Raw genomic sequence first — 18,823 nt, forward strand, 5'->3', positions numbered from 1 at the left:
GAGAACATCATGTAGGAGGAAAGTAAGACGTCGACTCGGCGTTGCTGGCACTGGCAGAGGAGCGAGCCTCGTGACGCGACTTGACCACGTGATGTCTCTGACGCGCGAGACGCGTTGTGTTCGCCGTCGACTTTCGTGTCTTCCTCGCTGTCCACGACGATGGCCACCTCGACGGCCCCACGAAACCCTCCCACGCCCATACGGGCCATTCCATCTACTCTCCTGTCACGAACTGCACCCACGATCCCGCCTGCTTCTCAACTGTATGAACCTCTCGTGAAGGCTGTCTTGCGCCACCGACAGCACAAAATCTTCCTCCACTCGGCTGCGCTCTCCTGGCTCCTCGTCTCGGCATGGAGAACATGGAGCGAAGGCGACCGAGACTTCTGGCTGCTTCCCATCAGACCATCGACGCTGGCATACACCCTGGCGACCTTTGCTACTGGCGCCCTTCCCATTGTTGTGCTGCGCAAGTCTCATGTCGCAGGTCAGTCCTGGTCCTCTTAAGCACGACAGGCATCCCGATGTTTTCGACCGAATAAGATTCTATGAATAAGGGAGGCGCGAGGTAAGCTGTCGTGAACTCGTGGCCTGTCTGAACAATAGTCCTTGAACACCTGGGTAAACCGGCGGACGGTCGCCTCCTGCCTCTCTTGGTCGAAACCCTCGGAATGCCTAGCGTGCTCACCGCCTAGACATACTCATAGATATTGCTTGTATAGCGTCGCCCACTCCCGCGACCTCTCCATCCAAGACTTTGGCTGGCGCCTTTCAGAAGCAAAGTACCGTCCACGCGCTGTTGACCTACCTAGCGTCCTCACTATCCCTCGCCGCCCTACACCTCTTCATTACGACTTCATACGACGCAACTGCCGACCCACATGCCCGCATTTCTCTATTTGTCAAGTCAAGGTGAGTACATGCGCCATGTTCGACCAACCAAATGCTTGACCAACTCTTCGGTCAGGAAACATCCATACTACCTCAATGGGCACTTGATCTATCTTCTCTTCTCACAAGCATTCATTGCGCTCGCATGTCTTGTTCGCTGTGTACTGCTAGACCGTTTTGCCGTCCGCTGGGGGGCTTCGTTGACGGCCCGCAAGGAGAAACTCCAGTCGTTTGGTCTCGCGCGCGCCGTCACCGTGACACTCACGACGTTTGTGTATACCCTCATAGCGACTGTGCTGTACTTGGGTGTGTTTGCCTTTGGACGGTCGGTGGTGCTGCCTACTTTCTACCAGCTGCCGTTCGTGCCGAGGCTGCTCAAGCCCTTCACGGCGCATTTCTTGCGAGGACAATGGACACCGCTGCTGCTCACGCGACACTGGTCGCTCGTGAGCCGTGCGTTCTACTTGGCCTTGACTACTGTCGGTATCTGGGAATTTGCGGAGAGCGCGTTTGACTCCATCGTAGCGGAGGTTCGTACTATCCATCTTCAACCAAGAACTCGTGCTAATGGTACGGTACAGTCGATCAGTGTTTCCGCGCATACAGCAGACCCCGGCCTCACATTGGTGTCCGGCATCACGTCCACGGATCCATACCTCAAACACTTTGCGTACGCCGAGCTGCGCGAGTTCACGACTGAGGACTCTCCCGCGGCTGCGCAGCGCCGCTCAGCCCTGTTCGCCGACCAAAAGTACAACCCGAACATGTGGTCAACGCTCTCCCGCGAGGCCCTGCTCACGCTCGGACGCGACTACCAGCTTTTCCTCCGCAGAGGCCAGCCGGCGCCCCCACGTACGTCCCATCTTCTCTTTCCGTCCCTCCATTATTCCTGTCTCACCATATCCTGACCCCAAGCCGCCGCTGCGCCTGCCGCGGCACCCAAACCCTCCACCCCCCTGCCGGGACACGCCACGCCGCTCCTCCGCGCCTCAGTCTTCAAGACCGCGCAGACCTCCCCGCTCCGCGCCTCGCTCGACATGCTCGCCTCGGACGGCCCCTTAGCCACCGCGGTGTCCGAGACGGCCGAAGCGGGCGCGTCGCACCTCCCCGAGCTCTTCCGCTCCGTGCTGCCCTCGACCCCGCCGGCACCTGCTAGCGCGGCGATCGAGACGGCGAAGAAGGCGGAGGAGAGCGTCGCGCGGGTCGTCAGCGAGACCAAGGGCGTGTGGCGCGAGGGCGTCGGGAAGACGCTCGTCGGATTCCTGCCGAAGGGCGTGGCGGAGGCGGGTGCGCAGATGCGGACGTGGTGGACGCGGGAGCGGGTGCACCGGGTCGCGGAAACGAGCCTGCCGAACCGGTATGTGGACGCGCTCGCTGCGGAAGGTGCGTCATCTTGGTTTTGCCCTGCGGTTCCGCGTAGCTTGCGTGTCGGACGTGGTTATGGATAGTGGCTGACGACAATCCGTGGTTCGTGCTATTGATGGATAGTGCTGTGCCGCCTCACGTGCGCGTCGCTCACGGAGGACGCCTATGGGGTTGTCCAGCGGGACATCCCGAAGATCGTCGAGGCCCTGCTCTCGTTCCTGACCGCGCTCGAGGAGTTCCACACGGAGCTGAACGCTAAGTACGCGCTGCCGCCATTGGAACAGCTACAACAACTGTCGGCGAAGGACGTGGCAGAGAAGGAGTTGCTCGCGCTTGAGGCTGCAAGAGCGAGCGAGGTGTGCGGGGTCGTCACTGACGGTGAGTGCTTGCTCGCTCTGTCCTCGGTCCTCCGCCCTTGGGCGTTCCGGGGGGGTGGACTGGTCGTCGGAGGGACGAATGTTGACTAGGCGTTGATTTTGACGTATAGCTATCAAGGAGGGGGTCGTGCAGATCGTGAGGACGTTTGGGGAGAAGCTGGCGGCGTTCCGGTTCCCACCCCGGATTGCGAAGAAGCTGCAGGGTTTCGTCGACTACAACTAGTGGACAATCTGTCGGGTCCCCGCTGGGGAAGGTAACTTACTTGGGAGCCTTGGTGTGTGGTCCCGCTTCTACTGGTCGTTGAATTGGAAAGTTGTTGTCGGAGATTAGTGCTGTTACCGACGTTGCCTTCGAACTTGACATGCGACCCGATAAGTGCTTCTCAGCCTTAAACAGCGCTGTGGCGCACCGCCGACGGCTCTCTATGCTACGAAGCCACTTCCCTGCCGATGAGAATTCGATGTTATAGGATAGGTAGCTCCCCGTCATCAGAGTTCAGCCTCGTACGTAATCATACCAAGGCTAAGACAGCCACACGATTTGTGTGTCCTGACGGTGGATCATGGTTTTCCTTTGCAGACCAGCCTTCATATTGATAGTTGTCGCTCCTAGGCACAAACGAGGCAGTCACCATGCATCGCAGACATTCACTGTACTTCGCTCGTCCGTCGTGCGCAAGTGTCATCCAACAGCATTCGATCGAAACCGGTGGCGACGCAGCGTACCGGTGGGATCATCTTTCATGATCTTACGCTGAGCGACGAGTCTGCATCAAGGGATCACGAGGAGCGGGATTAGGAAGCTTACCTCAAGCCTTGACAAGACATCGTCGTTCGCTCAGCTGGGCCCGATAATGGGTGTCTTTTGGACGGCCAGGACCGTAGCAACTCCGGCCGTGAGGGGACCGGAAGCTTCACTTACGAACAAGATTGGATGCCAGCAGTGCATCCCACCTCATAAGCTTCATGCAGTGCTTGTCCATGTCAGGACACCAACGACTAATGTATGGATACATAAGTGCCAACGGCGTTTCCCGCCCTTGTGCATAGGCGCCGGTACGGAACACAATTCCTGAGCGGCTATTTGGAGGACCGGTTACCTTCGCTACCAGATATGGCCAAAGGCGTCTAAAGAAGTCACGATCGGACGTCGGACGATCTGGAAAGCAGATTGGCACAACTTCGGTCCGCGTCTTGCTCGACTTCCGCTGCTTCCTAACGCCTGCACCTTCTCGATCCGCGATATTCCTATGCTGAATGCTTGATTCCAAGTTGCAGCTAATTGGGCAGGTTACCTCTGGTAACAGAGCTGCCAAGATGGCCAAATTGCCAACGATGCAGGCACCGGCACGGAAAGTAGCCGGAACCGGACGCGCAAGATCAGCGAGGTCCGTCTATAACTTCTAGACCGCCACAATTACTAAGCACCTAGTTCCCGTTGAAATCGAAAGACTTACTGACATTGTATGTCACTTCCGCCGGATACTGGATAGATTACGCACCTCCGGCTACTTTCTTACCGGAACTCTGCCGTCCGCGGACGATGCGCATTTGCGTTTACTCATCTTCGAACATCGGCCGGTTCTGAGAGCTGCGACCAGTTCGCTTGTATGATTTGCCCACAGATGCCCGATGCCGTTTGCCGGGCCTATAAAGACGAAATGCCAACATCCCTCGACGCTTGCCCTCCCTCCGTGTCCCTACGCCCGCCCGTGCAAGACGTCGTTCTTCCCGTCTTTCACGCGTGTATATCATGATGTCCTCGCAGCCATCGCCAACGAGCACGTTGCATGATCCTGTCCACATACATCCCCATCTGGAAGAGGATCTTAGACAAGAATACGAGCTCCGCGCAGAGGAGTATGGCGGAGACGATCCTCGGGAGCCCCCATCCAAAGAGCAGGGTGCCATCCCTGTCCCCGAGCAGGTCGCCACACCAGATCCGAACAAGGTCGCTTGGGATGGTCCCGACGATCCCGCAAACCCTCAGAACTGGTCGAACAGGAAGAAGTGGGCGGTCACTTGCTTGTGTGTGCTTATGACCGTGAACGTGTGAGTAAACCTCGTGTTGCCATCTGTTCTCTCAACGGCAAGTTGACGGAGGTTGTTCTATTCAGGACATTTGCGTCTTCCGCGCCGTCAGCTGCAGGATCTTTCATCGCAAGGGAGTTTGGTGTTAGTACCGAGGTTGGCTATCTCGTCACCTCGATTTTCCTTTGCGGATACGTCGTCGGCCCTCTCTTGTGGGGCCCCGGCTCAGAGCTCTACGGCCGTCGAATCATCTTCCGCTTCTGCCTCGCCATCTATGTCATTCTCCATCTTGGTCAGGCGCTCGCGCACAATATGCAAACGATCCTCGTCACCCGCTTCCTTACCGGTGTGTTCGCATGTGCCCCTTTGACAATCGCCGGAGGTGTCATTGTCGACATCTGGGATCCCGTTACCCGTGGTACCGCTACGGCGATCTTCTCGGCCGGTGTGTTCGTAGGTCCCGTACTTGGCCCTATCGCTGGAGGATTGTGAGTGTTCCTGCACGCAACCACCCATACGGACTTCTTCTGATGTTGGTGTTTAAAACAGCTTGACAATGAGTACCCTCGGGTGGCGTTGGGTCTTTTGGGTCATGATGATCTTCGCGGGTGCCTGTACCATTCTGGCCTACCTCTTCCTGCCCGAAACGTACGCCCCTGTCCTCCTCCAGTGGAAGGCACAGAAGTTGCGGAAGGTCGACCCCGTACAGAACGCCAAGGTCTACGCCGAGCACGAGCGATCGGACTGGTCCCTGCGCGGTATCATTCATCGTACTGTATACCGTCCGATCCAGATGCTTATCCGCGAGCCGATCCTCCTGCTCGTCACCATCTACCTGTCTCTCGTCTATGGCGTCCTATACGCAAGTAAGTTGCTCTTGTCGATACCTCTACTGGCGAAATCCTATACTAACGTCTCATTTGCAGTGTTCGAAGCCATCCCCGTCATCTTCATTACCACCCGCGGCTTCAACATCGGCGAGTCCGGCCTCGTCTTCATTGGAGTCGGCCTCGGCACCTCCATCGGCGCCTACCTCACCATCCCTCTCTCCAAGCACTACCCCGCACTCATGGTGAAGTGGCGCGGCTTCCCGCCCCCGGAGGAGCGCCTCTACGGCGCGATGATTGGGGGGCCCATGCTTGTCATCGGCGCGTTCTGGCTCGGGTGGACCGGCCAGTATTCCAGTATACACTGGATCGTGCCCGCGCTCTCCACGGTGCCAATAGGCGCGGCCGTGTCGCTCGTGTTCAACTCGTTCCTGGCGTATCTCGTCGACACGTACCTGCAGTACGCCGCGTCCGCGTTCTCGGCGAACACGATCATCCGCTCGTGCGTGGGCGCGGCGTTCCCGCTCTTCACCGTGCAGATGTTCCGCGGCCTCGGCATCAACTGGGCGTGCACGCTCATCGGGCTGTGTGCGCTGCTCCTTGCCCCCAGCCCGTTCCTGTTCTACAAGTATGGGACGTGGGTGCGGGCGAAGTCGAAGTTCTCGCCGTGTCTCGTGAGTCTCCCCCATTTCTATTTCTCGTCTCGCCAAGTGAGCAAGTCACTGACCCGCGTTATCTTGCAGGATCTTGCGATTGCGAAGGAGATTGCCGCAGAGGAAGCCGCTGCCACGGAGAAGGGTGCGCAACAGGCGTAGTGCCCTTCCGTCTCTCGCCTTCGTCTCGTTCTCCTAGCATCTGGATACCGGACTTGCGCAGGTCCCTTCGACTCCGTCACGCCTTGTACATAAGTTATTCTCTTCGGTACCCTTCGAGTCTCAGCCTAGGTCTTTTGGGGTTCGGTGGCTCGCCTGCATGCCTTCCACGACGGACTTCGAATCGCTTTTCTTCATAGACGACACGCTAATCGCTGTATCCACTAGCATTCCATACTAGTAGTGACTTCCACATGCATCTACTACATGTTCGCTTGCATATCAGGCAATCTTCTCTGCTTTTTCACGTCTTTCTTAATCTCACGACCCGAACTTCATGCCTTAGAGATACGTAGTGCCAGCAATACACATTCTTCACCCCATGCTACGCGACTTCGGGTGTCTCGGCCCCCAATGCTGCCTTGACGCACCGCGACTGGCTTGTCAAATGTTCAGTAGTCGTCTCATACTGTCAGATGCGGTCGTGCTGTGAGTTGGCAAAGAACTATGAGAGTCTAATTAGCCGCTGCTACCCCTCGCCGGCGATATCGCCATCCTCCAGAATCCTACGCGAGCCGATCGACGCTGAATCTTGTGCAGTCCGAAATGGCTATGCATGCAAGCGACTCGCAGATACATTGCCGCAATACGTAGTAAGGCCGACGTGTACACCGCTTGCTAAGTGAGTACTTGTAGTCTACTACTAGGCCGACCGCGAGTTGCAACTCCAATCGAAAACATAAGACCAACCACATAAGACCAATCCAATCCAGATACTTCGATCATACTTCCGGAAGAGGCACTAAAGAGTCTCAAGTCGGTATCTGGTCAAAGCACAGTTGTAAGGAAGGCACTCACCTAGACCTAGCTGATACCGGCCGCACCAAGCTAGTTGTCCGGCTTGACAGTCACCTCGGCCTCGGTGTACACGACCGTGTTGAACTGACCGGGCTCCTGGTACGTGCTCACCGTGCCGTCCGAAAGGAGGAGCGTGACGGTCGCAGTGTAGTTCGCATGGCCCACGCCCTGCTGGCAGAACGAGGTCGCCGTGATGCCCTCGCCCGGCTGGAGCTCGCCCGAAATCTCCCAGCCAACTGTCTTCTCGAACGACGTCGATGTGCTCGTCTCCTGCGTATTAGTGGCCTCCCACGAATATCCAACTCCGATTTTACCGCCAACTCCGAAGAGCTCAGCGGAAACCTCGGTGCTGACGGTGACTCCGTAGGTGCTCGTGGTCGACTGGGTGAACGTGGTCGTCTGGGTGCGCTTCACCTCGTTGTTGAACTTCCACGGGAGGTTCCTCTTCGCGGTGGGCGGGTTGTAGTAGTGTATTTTGTCGAGGTCCTGCCGGGAGATGCCGGTGTTGCTCCCTGTAAGGGGAGGGGTGTAGACTACGTTGGAGATGGAGATGGACTGGACCGAGCCATTAAGGAAGACGGGCCCCAACATATCGATGGCAGCGCCAGAGCGTCCAACGAACCCGACGAGGATGCCGGAGCCGAGTCCAGCAGGGTACGCCTTCTGGCCACTGGTGTTCTTGCCAACGTCGAATGTCTGTGGCGAAGGGTGTCAGTTTTAAGTGAAACTCAAAAAGACGATGCTTATACCTGGCCCGCGCTGGTAGTGAGACGGATCCGGCCGGTGCGCGTACCCTGGCCATTGCCCCAGAGAGTCAGCTCGGTGATGCGCTCTCCCGGAACGAAGGTAATGCTGGCATGCGAGTCGCTCGGCTGTCCGAAGACACTGGTGCGCGAGTCGTCGGAAAATGTGACCTGGACGCCGAGCAAGAAGTTCGAGTTGTACCACACTTCGAGCCCTTTGACGATGAGAGCACTTTCGTTCATGACCCACTTGCAGGCTTGGAAGGGCGTACCGCCGAACCCGCCGACGACGAACTCGCCGGTGAAAGGGCCGGAGGGGTAGGGAGGCCAGTCGGGCATCGTGGATAGTGTGTTTGAACGTCGAGAGAGCAGAGGCAGATGCTCAAAGAGAAGACTGAGGCTTAGAAGATGTTGTTTGAGCTTGCTAAGGGTTCCGATGTTTCCTGGAGGTGCTTTTATGCATGGCCATGGACAGGTATGCGCGCTTCACACATCCACCGCATATCTAGGTGGCACTGAGAGCGGACCGGGGAGATGTGCGTCAACAGCAGAAGCCATCGAAGGACCGAAAGTTGATGCCGACACCTGTCGGATGTTTGACAAGTGAGGATTCAAACGAGACTCAGACGGCGTCAAGTCGGAGGCACATCTGGTCTAACGGGCAAACGCCGAGTGCAATACGACGGGCGGCAAGGTTAGCGGTTACGATACGAGCATAGCCGTTTCGCTTCAAGGCTCGCAATCCAAGCTAGTCGTCCGACGTAGGTACGTCGTTCTCTCCCACGAAGTCACGGCGTGTACTTGAGTAGCGCTGACCTTCCTCTGATCCCGTACGCTAGACGAATCCATACTAACGGCCTGCTCAGGTGGGGGTCAAGTTAGCAGCAAAAAACCAGGCCTACGACGACACATACTCGCCTCCGCGAATCCTTCATGTCATATGACACCGGCGTTGACGACAAGTCCGAGTCGGGTGCGGAAGCCGATGTCACCTCTCCAGGGTACAGCGCTCGCGCTGGGTACGTCGTGAAGATACCAGTTCAAGCAAGCTGTTTGGGAAGATCAGACACATTGTCATGATCGAAGTGGAAAAGAAGAGCTGCATCCACCTTTCCAAGTTACGATGGGATCTTCAACAACGCCGCTTCTCATGTATCCAATTGACTTGATCTTCAGATATTATCTCAAATGTGGACAGGCAGAGCGCGCGAGGATACAGACGGACTTGGGTATCACGTCTAGCATACAGCCATTCATGTCATAAATCAAGGTTATATCCATCAGGGATCCAGGTGGAGGGTGAGTCGGGATGGCCCGCAAGCGAGCGTCAGGGTACGACGAGGGTGGGATACCTCTCAAATGAGGCAGGAAGGGGGAGAGTGAGAAGAACGATGGAGGAAAGACCGGTACGAGGCAAAGGAGCGACAGCGGATTTAAGAAGAAGGGTATAAGGTAGGTGGAACGGGTAATTGGGGAGGAAACAAGTGCGACGACGAAGCAGATCATGCAAAGAAAACACGAAGACGAGAAGAGTATGAGCCAGGAGTGGGCGTACTGTACCTACGATAGGCCTGCCCTAAACGCCACGCCACGGTCCAGGGTTGAAATGGACGGCAGAAAAATACATAATTAGATTGTCGTAACGCTGCCACAAAACAACATCACGCGGCCCATAGCACCATGCAACGACACAGCTGGGTCCTCTTCTCGAACTCATAGTCGGTGTCCCGGGACGGCCCAGAAGATCATCGTGAGCGCAACGGTACAGGCGGCGACGAGGACGGTGACCCAGATCGCGCGGCCGAGGAGGAGCTTCTTAACGTACGGCTCACGGATGTGGAGTGTGCGGAATGGCGTGGACTCGGACTGGCCAAAAAAGACGAGCACGGGGTCCAGCTCATACTGATGCGAGATGAGGAAGAGAATGGCGAGCGTGTACGGTATGAACAGCTAGGAGGGGAGAGGGCGGTGTCAATTAGCGATCACGGACGATAAATTTGAAATAAAAAGCGATAAGGGGATGCTCACAAAGAAACGCTTGGACTTAGGCTGGACGTCGAGGAAGATAAGGGAGAAACCGGCCGCGAGCCCTATCCAGAGGATGACCAGGCCCGCTATGAGGCGCACAAGCGAGGAGACGGGCGTCAGGTTACCGAATGCCTTTGCCCTCAAGAACCGCGGGAACGCGTCCTGCTCCATCGCGCGATAGCAATACTCCTTCTGTGCGTGGAACATGTCCGGAATCTGCGCCATGAGCGCTACCTCCGTCTGCGACTTCGGCTCGTGGCTACTGCTCAGGGGGAACGAGTGAATGCGCAACGCGGGCGGTAGGTAGATCTCGTGATTCTCGTTTGATCCTGGAGCCGCACCTGCTGGGGAGAGATAGCGGTAGTAGATGCGTTCCGCAGAGGCGATGAGGTCCAGTCGGGTGATCGCCTGCGAACGAGGGATGATAGTCGGCGCACGCGAGGCACGCTTGAACAGCGTGGGCGTGCGGCCCGACAGAGAGAAGGGAGTTGTCGACCGTGGCGGCTCAGCGGTCCCGACAGCAGTCTGTCCTGGGGAGACGGACGTCATGCGCGGGCTGGGACTGCGAGCAGCCTTTTCGTCTCCCGCTGCAGCAAGGTTCTGCCTATCCTGGTCGGACATCATGTCCCCCGTGCTCGCTGTGCTCCGCTTCGTGCCCGTGTGAGGATTCAGTCCGACAACTGTACCGTAAATTGACCCTCGCCTCCGCGCGTAGTCCCAGTACTCGGGCCAGTCTTCGCGTATGGTCCGCCCCGACTTGCGAACATCCTTGAAGTAGGCGCGGCAGAGGTTCTCGTGCTGCTGCACGTCGAGCCAAAAGTCTAGAATATCTTCTGCGCCTTCACGCTGGAGGAAGAGACTAGAATCGTGGGGGTGTTGAACAGACATGAGGCGGAGGGGTGTATGTCACAGGTAGCCTGGCAACTCACTAGAACATGAACAAATCCACAGGCGGGCGCGTACGGCGGGATAGAACCTCGGTAAAAGTGGGTAGGCGGTTCTTGCGGTCCTTGGCCCAGTCATCTTGGCGGCGTTGCTCGTCGTCCATCGCGGCGTCGGCGACGAGAGTGGAAGGGGAGAGAGAAGCGCCGACAACGCGGTCGCCGCGTTCAACAACACTCAATTTCCCAGACAACATGGCCCAAATTGGGGATACCTACGAAATACTTATTGGTTAATTTTCTTCAGTATCTCCAATATTGGAGTTACCCCCTTTCAACTTACGTGATGATAAGTGCCCCAATTATTGACCGACGCGAGAGACGGCGAACTGCCCGACTTGTCGTTGCTTACTACCATGTCGTCGTTCGCCAAGGCTCTGTCTCCTGCAGTTAGGGAGATCCGTATCCTCTGCTGTCAGACAGGCGCTGCTTCAGCAGGAACACGGTCAGACATGCATTTCTTATGTCTGATCGCGCTTGTTCTGACCATCTGTAGGCAATTCATCACCTCTCACTACCCGACGTTGAAGCAACATAATCCCGACCTCCCCATACTCATCCGTCAGGCGAAGGGAACTCCTGCGCGGGTATTTGCGCGGTTCGGTGCGTCGTCATCGGTGTAAAATCAAGGGTGTCACTGACCTATGTTGTCTTGCCAGAGCGGGGGCAGGAGAAGCACGTTGAGGTTGAGGGCCTTTCGTCCTTGGATGTCGCATCGCGCATCTCGCAGCTGCTCAGCTCACCATGAGCAAGGTCGTTATGCTCTCCTGTAATGACCCATCCACTGAGTTGCACTAGCTCTCAATCTTGCCTGTGTCGGGTCTAGTGTCGCGAAGTTTCAAGGTCGTGATCGCCTACATACCACCCTTCTCTCTGCGTTCTAGTCTGGACCCCAAGGATCTGCCTTCGATGCTGTTGTGGCTATGCGGTCAGCATCAGCCGGCGTCGGTTCCTGCGTTCCTTGCTCTCCGCTCAGTAAGTGCCACGTTCGACGTCTCCAGTACGCTCCCACAGCCGCCCGCATCGTTCCGAAGCCTCTGTGTCGGCGAACTGACCGCTGTATCGTCTGCTAAAGTCCATGTGAGCCGGCGGTTTCCGCTACACTACTTGCTAGTATGTGAACGCTCCGCCGTTAGCTGCCTTGTCTCGGTAACGCCTTGATTCACGCTCTCACTATATCTCCACATGCAGCATGAGACAGCGACATGAGTGTGCATTCAACAGCCCTATGTCGCGCACAAGTCAAATTACACTCTGTAGAGATCACAGGCCATACACATTCAAAGCGCATCCAGTCAATGTGAAGTATCACATAAGTGCGTATCATAATCTAGCTATCTGTTGCAATCTAACTTATGACTCTTCCAGTCGCTTTTCTGACAAGCCTCCGAACAGTAATACACTATCTTACATCCCGAGCATCTCCTCAACTCTCCGGAGATTGACCTTTGCTTTCGACACCTGTGACACTCAGCTAGCGTCTCTTTCACGTCTGAAGCCAGCGGGGAAGCGACATCTTCCGTGCCGCCTGTGAAGACGGGGTCCACATACGAGACGGCAAAGAGTGGCGAGATCGCGATTCGGGTGACGAAGGGCCCGAACTTCTTCCACAGGTTATCATGCAACATCCCGTCTACATCCTTCCCTCTGCCACAGCTGCAAAGCGGATCGCCTGCGCTCGTCTTGAGTTGGAGCGGGATCTTCCCTTTAGCGACGTATTCGCAATTCGCCCCGTGGGTCCATGTCGTACGGCAGCGCTCAACGAGGGCGGGAAGCAACTGTTTCCAACCTCGCATCTCCCCTCTATACACCCTGATGCTTGTAACTCCTCGCTGAAGCAGCTGTCCGATGAATGGGGAAATGGTAGGCATGATGGCATGCGAAGTGGGCAGGACGAACGCATCGCACACTATGGTATGCGATGAAAGATCGAAACGGATCCTATTCACGAATAGCATCGTGTCGCAGTCTTGGGTTTCGTCGTCCCGTAGCGCGATGACCCTTGCCGGTTTTTCTGTTCCCTGTGTGCCTGCCGCCTTTGTCATCACATGATGGATGCTGTCCTTGATGTTCGTCAAAAGGTCTAGCTGTTCGGTGTCCCTAATTTTCGCTCTCGTATGGAGAACTGAGAGCCAACGTGGGCGTCGTACCATAGCCTGAGTCGATCGACATTCGCGAGATCCAGGACTGGAAGACGATTGATGGGGACGCGATGGAGGTTCCATGGCGAAAGAGACCCGTTCGTACGGACTACCGGGAATGGACATAACCTTTGACCATCCGGTCGCAGGTAGGGAATGGCCACAGGGACAGCCACCTTGATCAGACGTATACTCAGTCAATCCGCTGCATTGATTAGATCCACAGGACTTACCTCGATGTAGGATGACTTGCGTGCCAGGCGTACTTTGCGCTCGCTTCCGACGATAGGAATAGGGTAGAGTAGCGTCTGGGCGAGACCGCCGATGACAACCTGCATGGCGCACGGAGAGCTTTGTGTGACGGTAGGCATCGCGCCCTTCGCAAATTGCTCCTTGGCCTGGACATCTTCAACGTCCAATCTCGCCGTCAAAGACGCGATACGCTTCCCTGTACCGTCCATGTCCACAGCCAAATGACTCGGCCGACCGATGGCCGAGAGTTTCTTTGGAAAATGAAGGGGGACAAACGCCGAGGAGAGAGTGTCAGGAGGGGAGAGCGGTACCTCCGGAAGGAGGTGCACGTGGTCGGTGTCCTCCAAGCAAGCATGGAAAACGGCCATGTAGGGACCTAGGAGGAACAGAAGGGCCTTGTTCGATCCGGGATTAGTGCGCACTGACAGCCTGATATCGATGGTCTCTGGCGCTGCCTCGGTGAGCACGCAGCTAGGAACCACAAAGGAGACAACAACAGGACAGTGGGTCCGGTGCCCTTCGGGGTCTTCGCGGAACAAGAGATCGGGTTTAGCCTTTGAACCCCTGTCGATAAGCGTCCCATACGCTGCATCCACGGATTGGAAGCCGTGCTCGGATTGTGAATACCGGATGACGCAGTGGAGCCAGGGAGTATTCGGTATACTCTCTAGCTTGGCAAACTCGTTGCGGGGAACAGTGAGGAAGACTCGAACGAGAGGAGGAATGTTCGCCCAGTGCGAAAGGCGACCGACTCTAGGCCTGCGAGCTTTGTCGAGTTCAGGTACGGAGTAAATGCCATGCCGGTACAGCTGAGCGTGGATCTCGCGGTGGTTCAGTCGATCGAAGGGATGTGTTCTCAGAGCGTCGTCCGATAACAGATTGAGGAAGATTCGCATGACGCCGGACCATAGGGCTGCTGATATTTGGAGGCGATTGTGAACCAGACTCAGGAGCACAATGAATGACTCGCGAGAGGGACAAAAACAAGCGAATTTCCTGCCGAGCCGTACGATGTCCTCGGGCTTCAGGTTCATGAAGTGCGCTGGGTCCTCTGTTCCGAATAAGTGGACATAGATATCGCAGAACAGTCGGGCGAGCTGATTGGCATCGAAGCGTAGGGGGGGAAGGGTAAAATCATGGATGAATGAAGGGTCGCCGGTGCTAGGCTGCCTCCATGTAATGATCTGATGATATTGTCGATGGTCGGACGGAGACAACGTGAGCGAGGTTAGTTGTTCGTGCGTGTTGCACAAGCTTGTGAACCCGGATAGTGAATCCAAGGGGGCCATACCCAGCAACACGGAAACGACCGACAGATCGGCGAAGAGCTTGGACTCGAGTTCAGTGGCAGAATCGGTTGTGTGGGTCAAAAGGGATTCGGTATATAGCACGGAACACGGGGAATGGGCCAGCAGAGGGGCGGTGCAGAGGAGGATGTTGAGCATCCCAACATGATCGGAAAGGTTCGATGTATCGATGACTTCGAAGCGCACAGGGGCAGCGACACGAGCGTACTCTTCCGGATTCAACTTCAAGACGCAGGCGGTCCAGGCTGCTACTCGCGGCATCGGATGTACCGTCTGAACACTAGAGTTGGAGTGGTTCTGGAGAGCGCTAGCGACGGCAAGCGCATCTCCGAGAAGGAAACGTATAGCAAGAAGGCCTTCCTTCCACGTTGTGACGGCAGTCCTGAACGCAGCAGACCACGCGTAGAACTGCGACCTGCTGGACTCGACCAGATTCTGGACGGTGACGGTCCCCTTCGCGTTGCCAAAGAGGGGAGCGTGGTGGAATGGGATCATCGGATCGGTGCCATAATGGACGTCAAATCCCTCGTGTGCGCGAGAATAGAAGAAGGTTGAGTTGGGATGGGTAGAGTTCGCTAACTGAGTTGCATCAGTGAACGTGGTGCCGGTCTCCCAGTAGCGTCGGAACTGCTGGCTCGCTACGTGAACAGGGTCGTATCGTAATAAGAGAGGGCCAGAGGACCGGGACGAAGACATGTTCACCACAGGAGTGTCGCTGAGGATCTCCCTCCGTGTATCCTCCATTTTCTTCTGAAGGTCCTTCCGCTGCTCCGACCTCGACGGGTGGTAGAAGTTTGCGTAGAGCTCCCAATGACGACACATCGCAGCCAAGGTATGGTCTGTCCCCATTCTGATAACTGCGCCGTACGGTGAAGACCTCCAATCCGCGACCGAGCTGTACATAGCGAGCTTCTGACACTGCGACACGAGCGCTGCTTGAGAGTCGTCGTCGAGGTACATGTGGAAGAAGATGTTCCATGTGGTCTCCTTAGAAACGCCATCGATGATCATGCTCAAGAGGAGTACATTCCTTGCTGTGATTCCTGTTGAGGTGCTTACTCTCATGTTATTCAACAAATGACGCACCTAAGACCCCAGGATCAAAGTCACAACAAGTGAAATCCAGAGCCCTGCTTACTGCAGCAGCGAATCAGCTAGAGAGCGAGTATGGATGCAACAATTGAACATACAATCAGGTGTCTCGCAGAAAATGGTATACAACACGTTTCTTGGGTCACCACATGCGAGAAGGAGGATATTCGCAGACGTCTCGGGAGGAATGTCGCGAGTGAGACAAACAGCAGAGGTATTGCCAATGGGGTAGAAGAAATACTTCCCGGGCCAGAAGAGAGACAACGCCATGAGGGATTGACTTGGAGTACGGTCTGCGACGCAGCTGCATCACACTGTCTTTACCGTGGCTTTGAGTCGAGGAGAAGGCAGCGTGTGACACAATCGAAGCCTAGTATGCTACCCCGTGGCGGGTGCTGCGGTAAGTGCACAAGTAGCCGCACATGCTGACTTCGGCCATACACGTTGAGGGGTTCTATCGATAGCGTTTACGTTCTGGTGCGACACGCGGTTTGAGCTACAACACGATGCAGTTAGTCTGAGGCAGAAGCAATCTGACTATGATCTAAGTTCAACGTACAAGAAAGACAATCAACATACCATGGAATGATAACATCGGGGAACGTTTGAGCCCTGCGAAGGATGTGCCGAGAGTACGCTCAAGCATCGCATATCGTGAATCAAAATATTGAATGAATGGCGATAGGTGCAATGATGTACAGAGATGCCACTGCGAATTAAGCATAGACATCCACGAAACGTATGGCTAGGAGTGAGGTGCAAGAATGAGCGCAGGGGAGACAGCGCGAAGCGTCATTAGTATTTGATACGTGTCTCTGAATCACAGAACAGCAAAAGAGCCCGGTTGACCGGCTGCAAACGGAGGGAGAGAACCAAAAGAAGACAGCCAGGACCGGTATTATAGAGTTAAGCCGACTTCTCCTGTGCACGCAGCTCCTCGTACTCTTTCTGCTTGGTGACATATTCGTCGCGGTACCGCTGTTCGGATGGGGAGCGCCGAAAGGTCAGCCCCAGCACGTCGATCGGCAAAAGGACGCACCTGTCTCTCCTCCTCAGGGAGCGCTTTCCACTTCTCGGACGCAGCCTTGCCAAGCGCCGCGAGATACCCCTGGGTGTTGGCATGTCGGTCGATGGATACGTCGAGCGTGTCGTGGATCTCCCTCATGTACCTGGACGCGATAACACGACCACGCAGCGCGGTCAGCTCGCAATTCTTAGCCCTCAGCTCTTAACAGTCGGCCTCCAACTGACGAACGACCGGGTACAGAGACATGCGTGAATAGACGATACGCACTGTATGAAAGCCGGGAGGGGCCTGCGGGGGTCGGAGCCGAGGGGCGAGTGAATCTTGAGCCTGTTCTTGGCCTTCCGCTGCGCGTTGATTGCCCTGATGAGACGCGGGTCCGCATTTTCGAACCACCGCGCACGGGCTGCCTCGTACTCCGCTTTCAGAGCCGCGGCCTTTTCACGGTAAGGCTGTAAGGAGTGCGAATCGTCAGCAGGTAACTACAGCCCCTAGCACACTCACAACACGGAGAGAGCGGGTACGTACCTGCTTCTCGGTGTCAGAAAGCTCCTTCCAGCGCGCTGCAATTTCCGACGAGTTTGATGCAGCGCCGACCCCGGTGCGGACGTTCTCCTTGCGTTCGTATTGCTCGCGTATGAAGAGGAAGAAGGACGTGGCCGGCTTTGGGGGTGGGAGGTCCTCCTTCTTGAGCTTGATGGCTGTCAGAGAAGGGCACGAATAAATCCTGAGATGTCAGCCAGCGTGCGTCGCGTGTCGTCGTGGCGGACGACATACATTTGAGAGGGCCCTTGAGGCGATCCTCGGGGTCGTCTGACTCTACTTTCTTGGGCTTAGCCTTCGCCTTGGGTTTCTTCGTCGCCGCCTTCTTCGTTCCTGTCTTGGTGGCACTGGACCTCTTCGTGGTGGATTTCTTGGCCTTGGGGCTCTCCGAGTCACTGGCGACGGGTTCGGAGACATGAGCTGTCGTCAAGAACGTCCGCACGACCGCCTGCTGGCGCGTAGCAAGCGCCATACGCAACCCTCCTGTGGGGACATTGCACGCAAACACATGCGGAGATACACGTTGCAGAACGAGGCGCGAGAGCATTGAGGGCAGCGGCGATGGTGAGGGGGAGAAGGTGTGAACAACGCTAAGTCGCGTCGGCGACGGACCCAAATAAGGTTCGGTTGCGCGTAACTCGAGCCGTGGGAAACATGACGGGAAACACACACCCCCGGACCGGGCTCCGGTGTGGCTTGCTCGTCGACCACATCCTCGAGCTCCCTCATCCGCCAGTCCCGCAGCGTCTTCCTGGATCTCCGTATCTCCCTTAATATTCGTATAACCACCATGAACATCCCCGGCCTTAACATCCCAGGCATACCCGCCACCGCCGCACCCGCGCCCGGCGAGGCAGCCAGCTCTGGCCTACCCTTCGACCTCCAAAGGCTCCCCGTCGGCCAACTCGAATCTCTCCGCTTCAAGGCCAGCCAGATAATCGAGTCTATACAGCTCCTCCAGCGCACAATTGACATGGGCGGCCAGAACGCCATGCCCGCCTGGCCCGACATCCTCTCCAAGTACAACATCCTCCTCTCCCAGTCCCACAACCTCTCCATGTCCCTCCTCGCCGCGCACAACACAGGTACCGCCCACAGCGCGCAGGGAAACCCGTATGAGAAGATCGCTGTCCACCCGCGTGTGGGCCTCACCGACGCGCAGCTCGACAACGAGCTCGTCCCGCTCCTCCGGAACATCCAGACCACCGAGGTCCTCCGCGCCGAGTCCGACACCGTCCGTCACCTCGCAGAACACATGGAGACGAAGGGCTCCCTGGGTATGCTTGGGCACGCGCCGCGCACGGGGGAAGGCCTCCCGATTACGGGGGGGATGTAGAGCTTCCCGTGGTGATAGATGAGGTCATCGTGCACTTCCCATTCGAGGAGTCCGTTCGCCAGTTTCCGAGGGCCCTTCTCCTTGAGGATGCGGAGAGCCTCGACGACTTCAGGGTCGAGCACCTGTGCGTCTCGAATCTCCTGCTCCAGGGTGCTCGTATCCGTGAGGGTGGCCGACAGAGAGACGAACCGCTCGGGCCCCAGTACGATCTGATCTCGGTTGTCCTCTGCGTCCGTAGTCTGGTGTGTCGGGAGG

General features: G+C 56.6%; 7 protein-coding genes across 7 annotated transcripts in view; 4 read left to right on the plus strand and 3 right to left on the minus strand.

Moving 5' to 3' along the window:
* Positions 1-159: 159 nt before the first annotated feature.
* Positions 160-3,148, plus strand: DICSQDRAFT_105770 (uncharacterized protein; the record flags this gene model as incomplete). The annotated part of the gene is made up of 7 exons (XM_007365633.1): positions 160-487; positions 723-912; positions 968-1,421; positions 1,473-1,743; positions 1,807-2,274; positions 2,380-2,634; positions 2,744-3,148. 7 exons carry the CDS (start codon positions 160-162, stop codon positions 2,854-2,856), a joined length of 2,079 nt encoding a protein of 692 aa, XP_007365695.1. The 3' UTR covers positions 2,857-3,148.
* Positions 3,149-4,326: 1,178 nt separating this feature from the next.
* On the plus strand, positions 4,327-6,696 carry DICSQDRAFT_136478 (MFS general substrate transporter). The gene is made up of 5 exons (XM_007365634.1): positions 4,327-4,685; positions 4,751-5,152; positions 5,214-5,530; positions 5,591-6,165; positions 6,235-6,696. Exons 1-5 carry the CDS (start codon positions 4,390-4,392, stop codon positions 6,304-6,306), a joined length of 1,662 nt encoding a protein of 553 aa, XP_007365696.1. The 5' UTR covers positions 4,327-4,389; the 3' UTR covers positions 6,307-6,696.
* Positions 6,697-7,008: 312 nt separating this feature from the next.
* On the minus strand, positions 7,009-11,016 carry DICSQDRAFT_105778 (uncharacterized protein). Its single transcript, XM_007365635.1, has 7 exons — positions 10,862-11,016; positions 9,933-10,791; positions 9,014-9,854; positions 8,823-8,953; positions 7,911-8,762; positions 7,162-7,857; positions 7,009-7,105 (listed from the first exon to the last, which is right to left on the minus strand). The coding sequence occupies exons 1-3, from the start codon at positions 10,978-10,980 to the stop codon at positions 9,618-9,620; spliced, it is 1,215 nt and encodes a 404-aa protein (XP_007365697.1). The 5' UTR covers positions 10,981-11,016; the 3' UTR covers positions 7,009-7,105; positions 7,162-7,857; positions 7,911-8,762; positions 8,823-8,953; positions 9,014-9,617.
* A 213-nt stretch (positions 11,017-11,229) lies between these two features.
* On the plus strand, positions 11,230-11,862 carry DICSQDRAFT_180617 (NADH dehydrogenase, alpha subcomplex, subunit 2; the record flags this gene model as incomplete). Its single annotated transcript, XM_007365636.1, has 3 exons — positions 11,230-11,318; positions 11,370-11,476; positions 11,533-11,862. 3 exons carry the CDS (start codon positions 11,230-11,232, stop codon positions 11,619-11,621), a joined length of 285 nt encoding a protein of 94 aa, XP_007365698.1. The 3' UTR covers positions 11,622-11,862.
* Positions 11,863-12,207: 345 nt separating this feature from the next.
* Positions 12,208-15,935, minus strand: DICSQDRAFT_147058 (uncharacterized protein; the record flags this gene model as incomplete). The annotated part of the gene is made up of 5 exons (XM_007365637.1): positions 12,208-12,973; positions 13,000-13,190; positions 13,248-15,607; positions 15,660-15,710; positions 15,764-15,935. 5 exons carry the CDS (start codon positions 15,933-15,935, stop codon positions 12,208-12,210), a joined length of 3,540 nt encoding a protein of 1,179 aa, XP_007365699.1.
* A 391-nt stretch (positions 15,936-16,326) lies between these two features.
* DICSQDRAFT_180619 (uncharacterized protein) lies at positions 16,327-17,792 on the minus strand. The gene is made up of 5 exons (XM_007365638.1): positions 17,467-17,792; positions 17,218-17,390; positions 16,960-17,141; positions 16,705-16,834; positions 16,327-16,643 (listed from the first exon to the last, which is right to left on the minus strand). The coding sequence occupies exons 1-5, from the start codon at positions 17,777-17,779 to the stop codon at positions 16,572-16,574; spliced, it is 870 nt and encodes a 289-aa protein (XP_007365700.1). The 5' UTR covers positions 17,780-17,792; the 3' UTR covers positions 16,327-16,571.
* A 431-nt stretch (positions 17,793-18,223) lies between these two features.
* The window catches only part of DICSQDRAFT_127022 (uncharacterized protein), a gene marked incomplete at both ends in the record, with an annotated part of 2,068 nt that continues 1,468 nt past the window's right edge, over positions 18,224-18,823 (plus strand). The window contains one exon of the mRNA XM_007365639.1: positions 18,224-18,509. Within this exon, the coding sequence (XP_007365701.1) occupies positions 18,224-18,509 (286 nt within the window). The remainder of the gene's footprint in view (positions 18,510-18,823) is intronic.

The sequence above is a fragment of the Dichomitus squalens genome, assembly GCF_000275845.1.
Source record: "Dichomitus squalens LYAD-421 SS1 unplaced genomic scaffold DICSQscaffold_13, whole genome shotgun sequence".
In the NCBI taxonomy this organism is placed as follows: Eukaryota; Fungi; Basidiomycota; class Agaricomycetes; order Polyporales; family Polyporaceae; genus Dichomitus; species Dichomitus squalens.

Bases quoted from the DNA above. Each gene is read 5' to 3' on its own strand.
- DICSQDRAFT_180619 (XM_007365638.1), bottom strand. From the start codon at position 17,779: ATGCTCTCGCGCCTCGTTCTGCAACGTGTATCTCCGCATGTGTTTGCG. The intron at 16,835-16,959 runs GTGCGTATCGTC...TATCGCGTCCAG, and splicing joins CCCCTCCCGGCTTTCATACA to GTACATGAGGGAGATCCACG. The intron at 16,644-16,704 runs GTGCGTCCTTTT...CCATCCGAACAG, and splicing joins TCCCTGAGGAGGAGAGACAG to CGGTACCGCGACGAATATGT.
- DICSQDRAFT_136478 (XM_007365634.1), top strand. From the start codon at position 4,390: ATGTCCTCGCAGCCATCGCCAACGAGCACGTTGCATGATCCTGTCCAC. The intron at 5,531-5,590 runs GTAAGTTGCTCT...TCTCATTTGCAG, and splicing joins CTATGGCGTCCTATACGCAA to TGTTCGAAGCCATCCCCGTC. The intron at 6,166-6,234 runs GTGAGTCTCCCC...GTTATCTTGCAG, and splicing joins CGAAGTTCTCGCCGTGTCTC to GATCTTGCGATTGCGAAGGA.
- DICSQDRAFT_105778 (XM_007365635.1), bottom strand. From the start codon at position 10,980: ATGGACGACGAGCAACGCCGCCAAGATGACTGGGCCAAGGACCGCAAG. The intron at 10,792-10,861 runs GTGAGTTGCCAG...CCACGATTCTAG, and splicing joins GTGGATTTGTTCATGTTCTA to TCTCTTCCTCCAGCGTGAAG. The intron at 9,855-9,932 runs GTGAGCATCCCC...CTCCCCTCCTAG, and splicing joins CTAAGTCCAAGCGTTTCTTT to CTGTTCATACCGTACACGCT.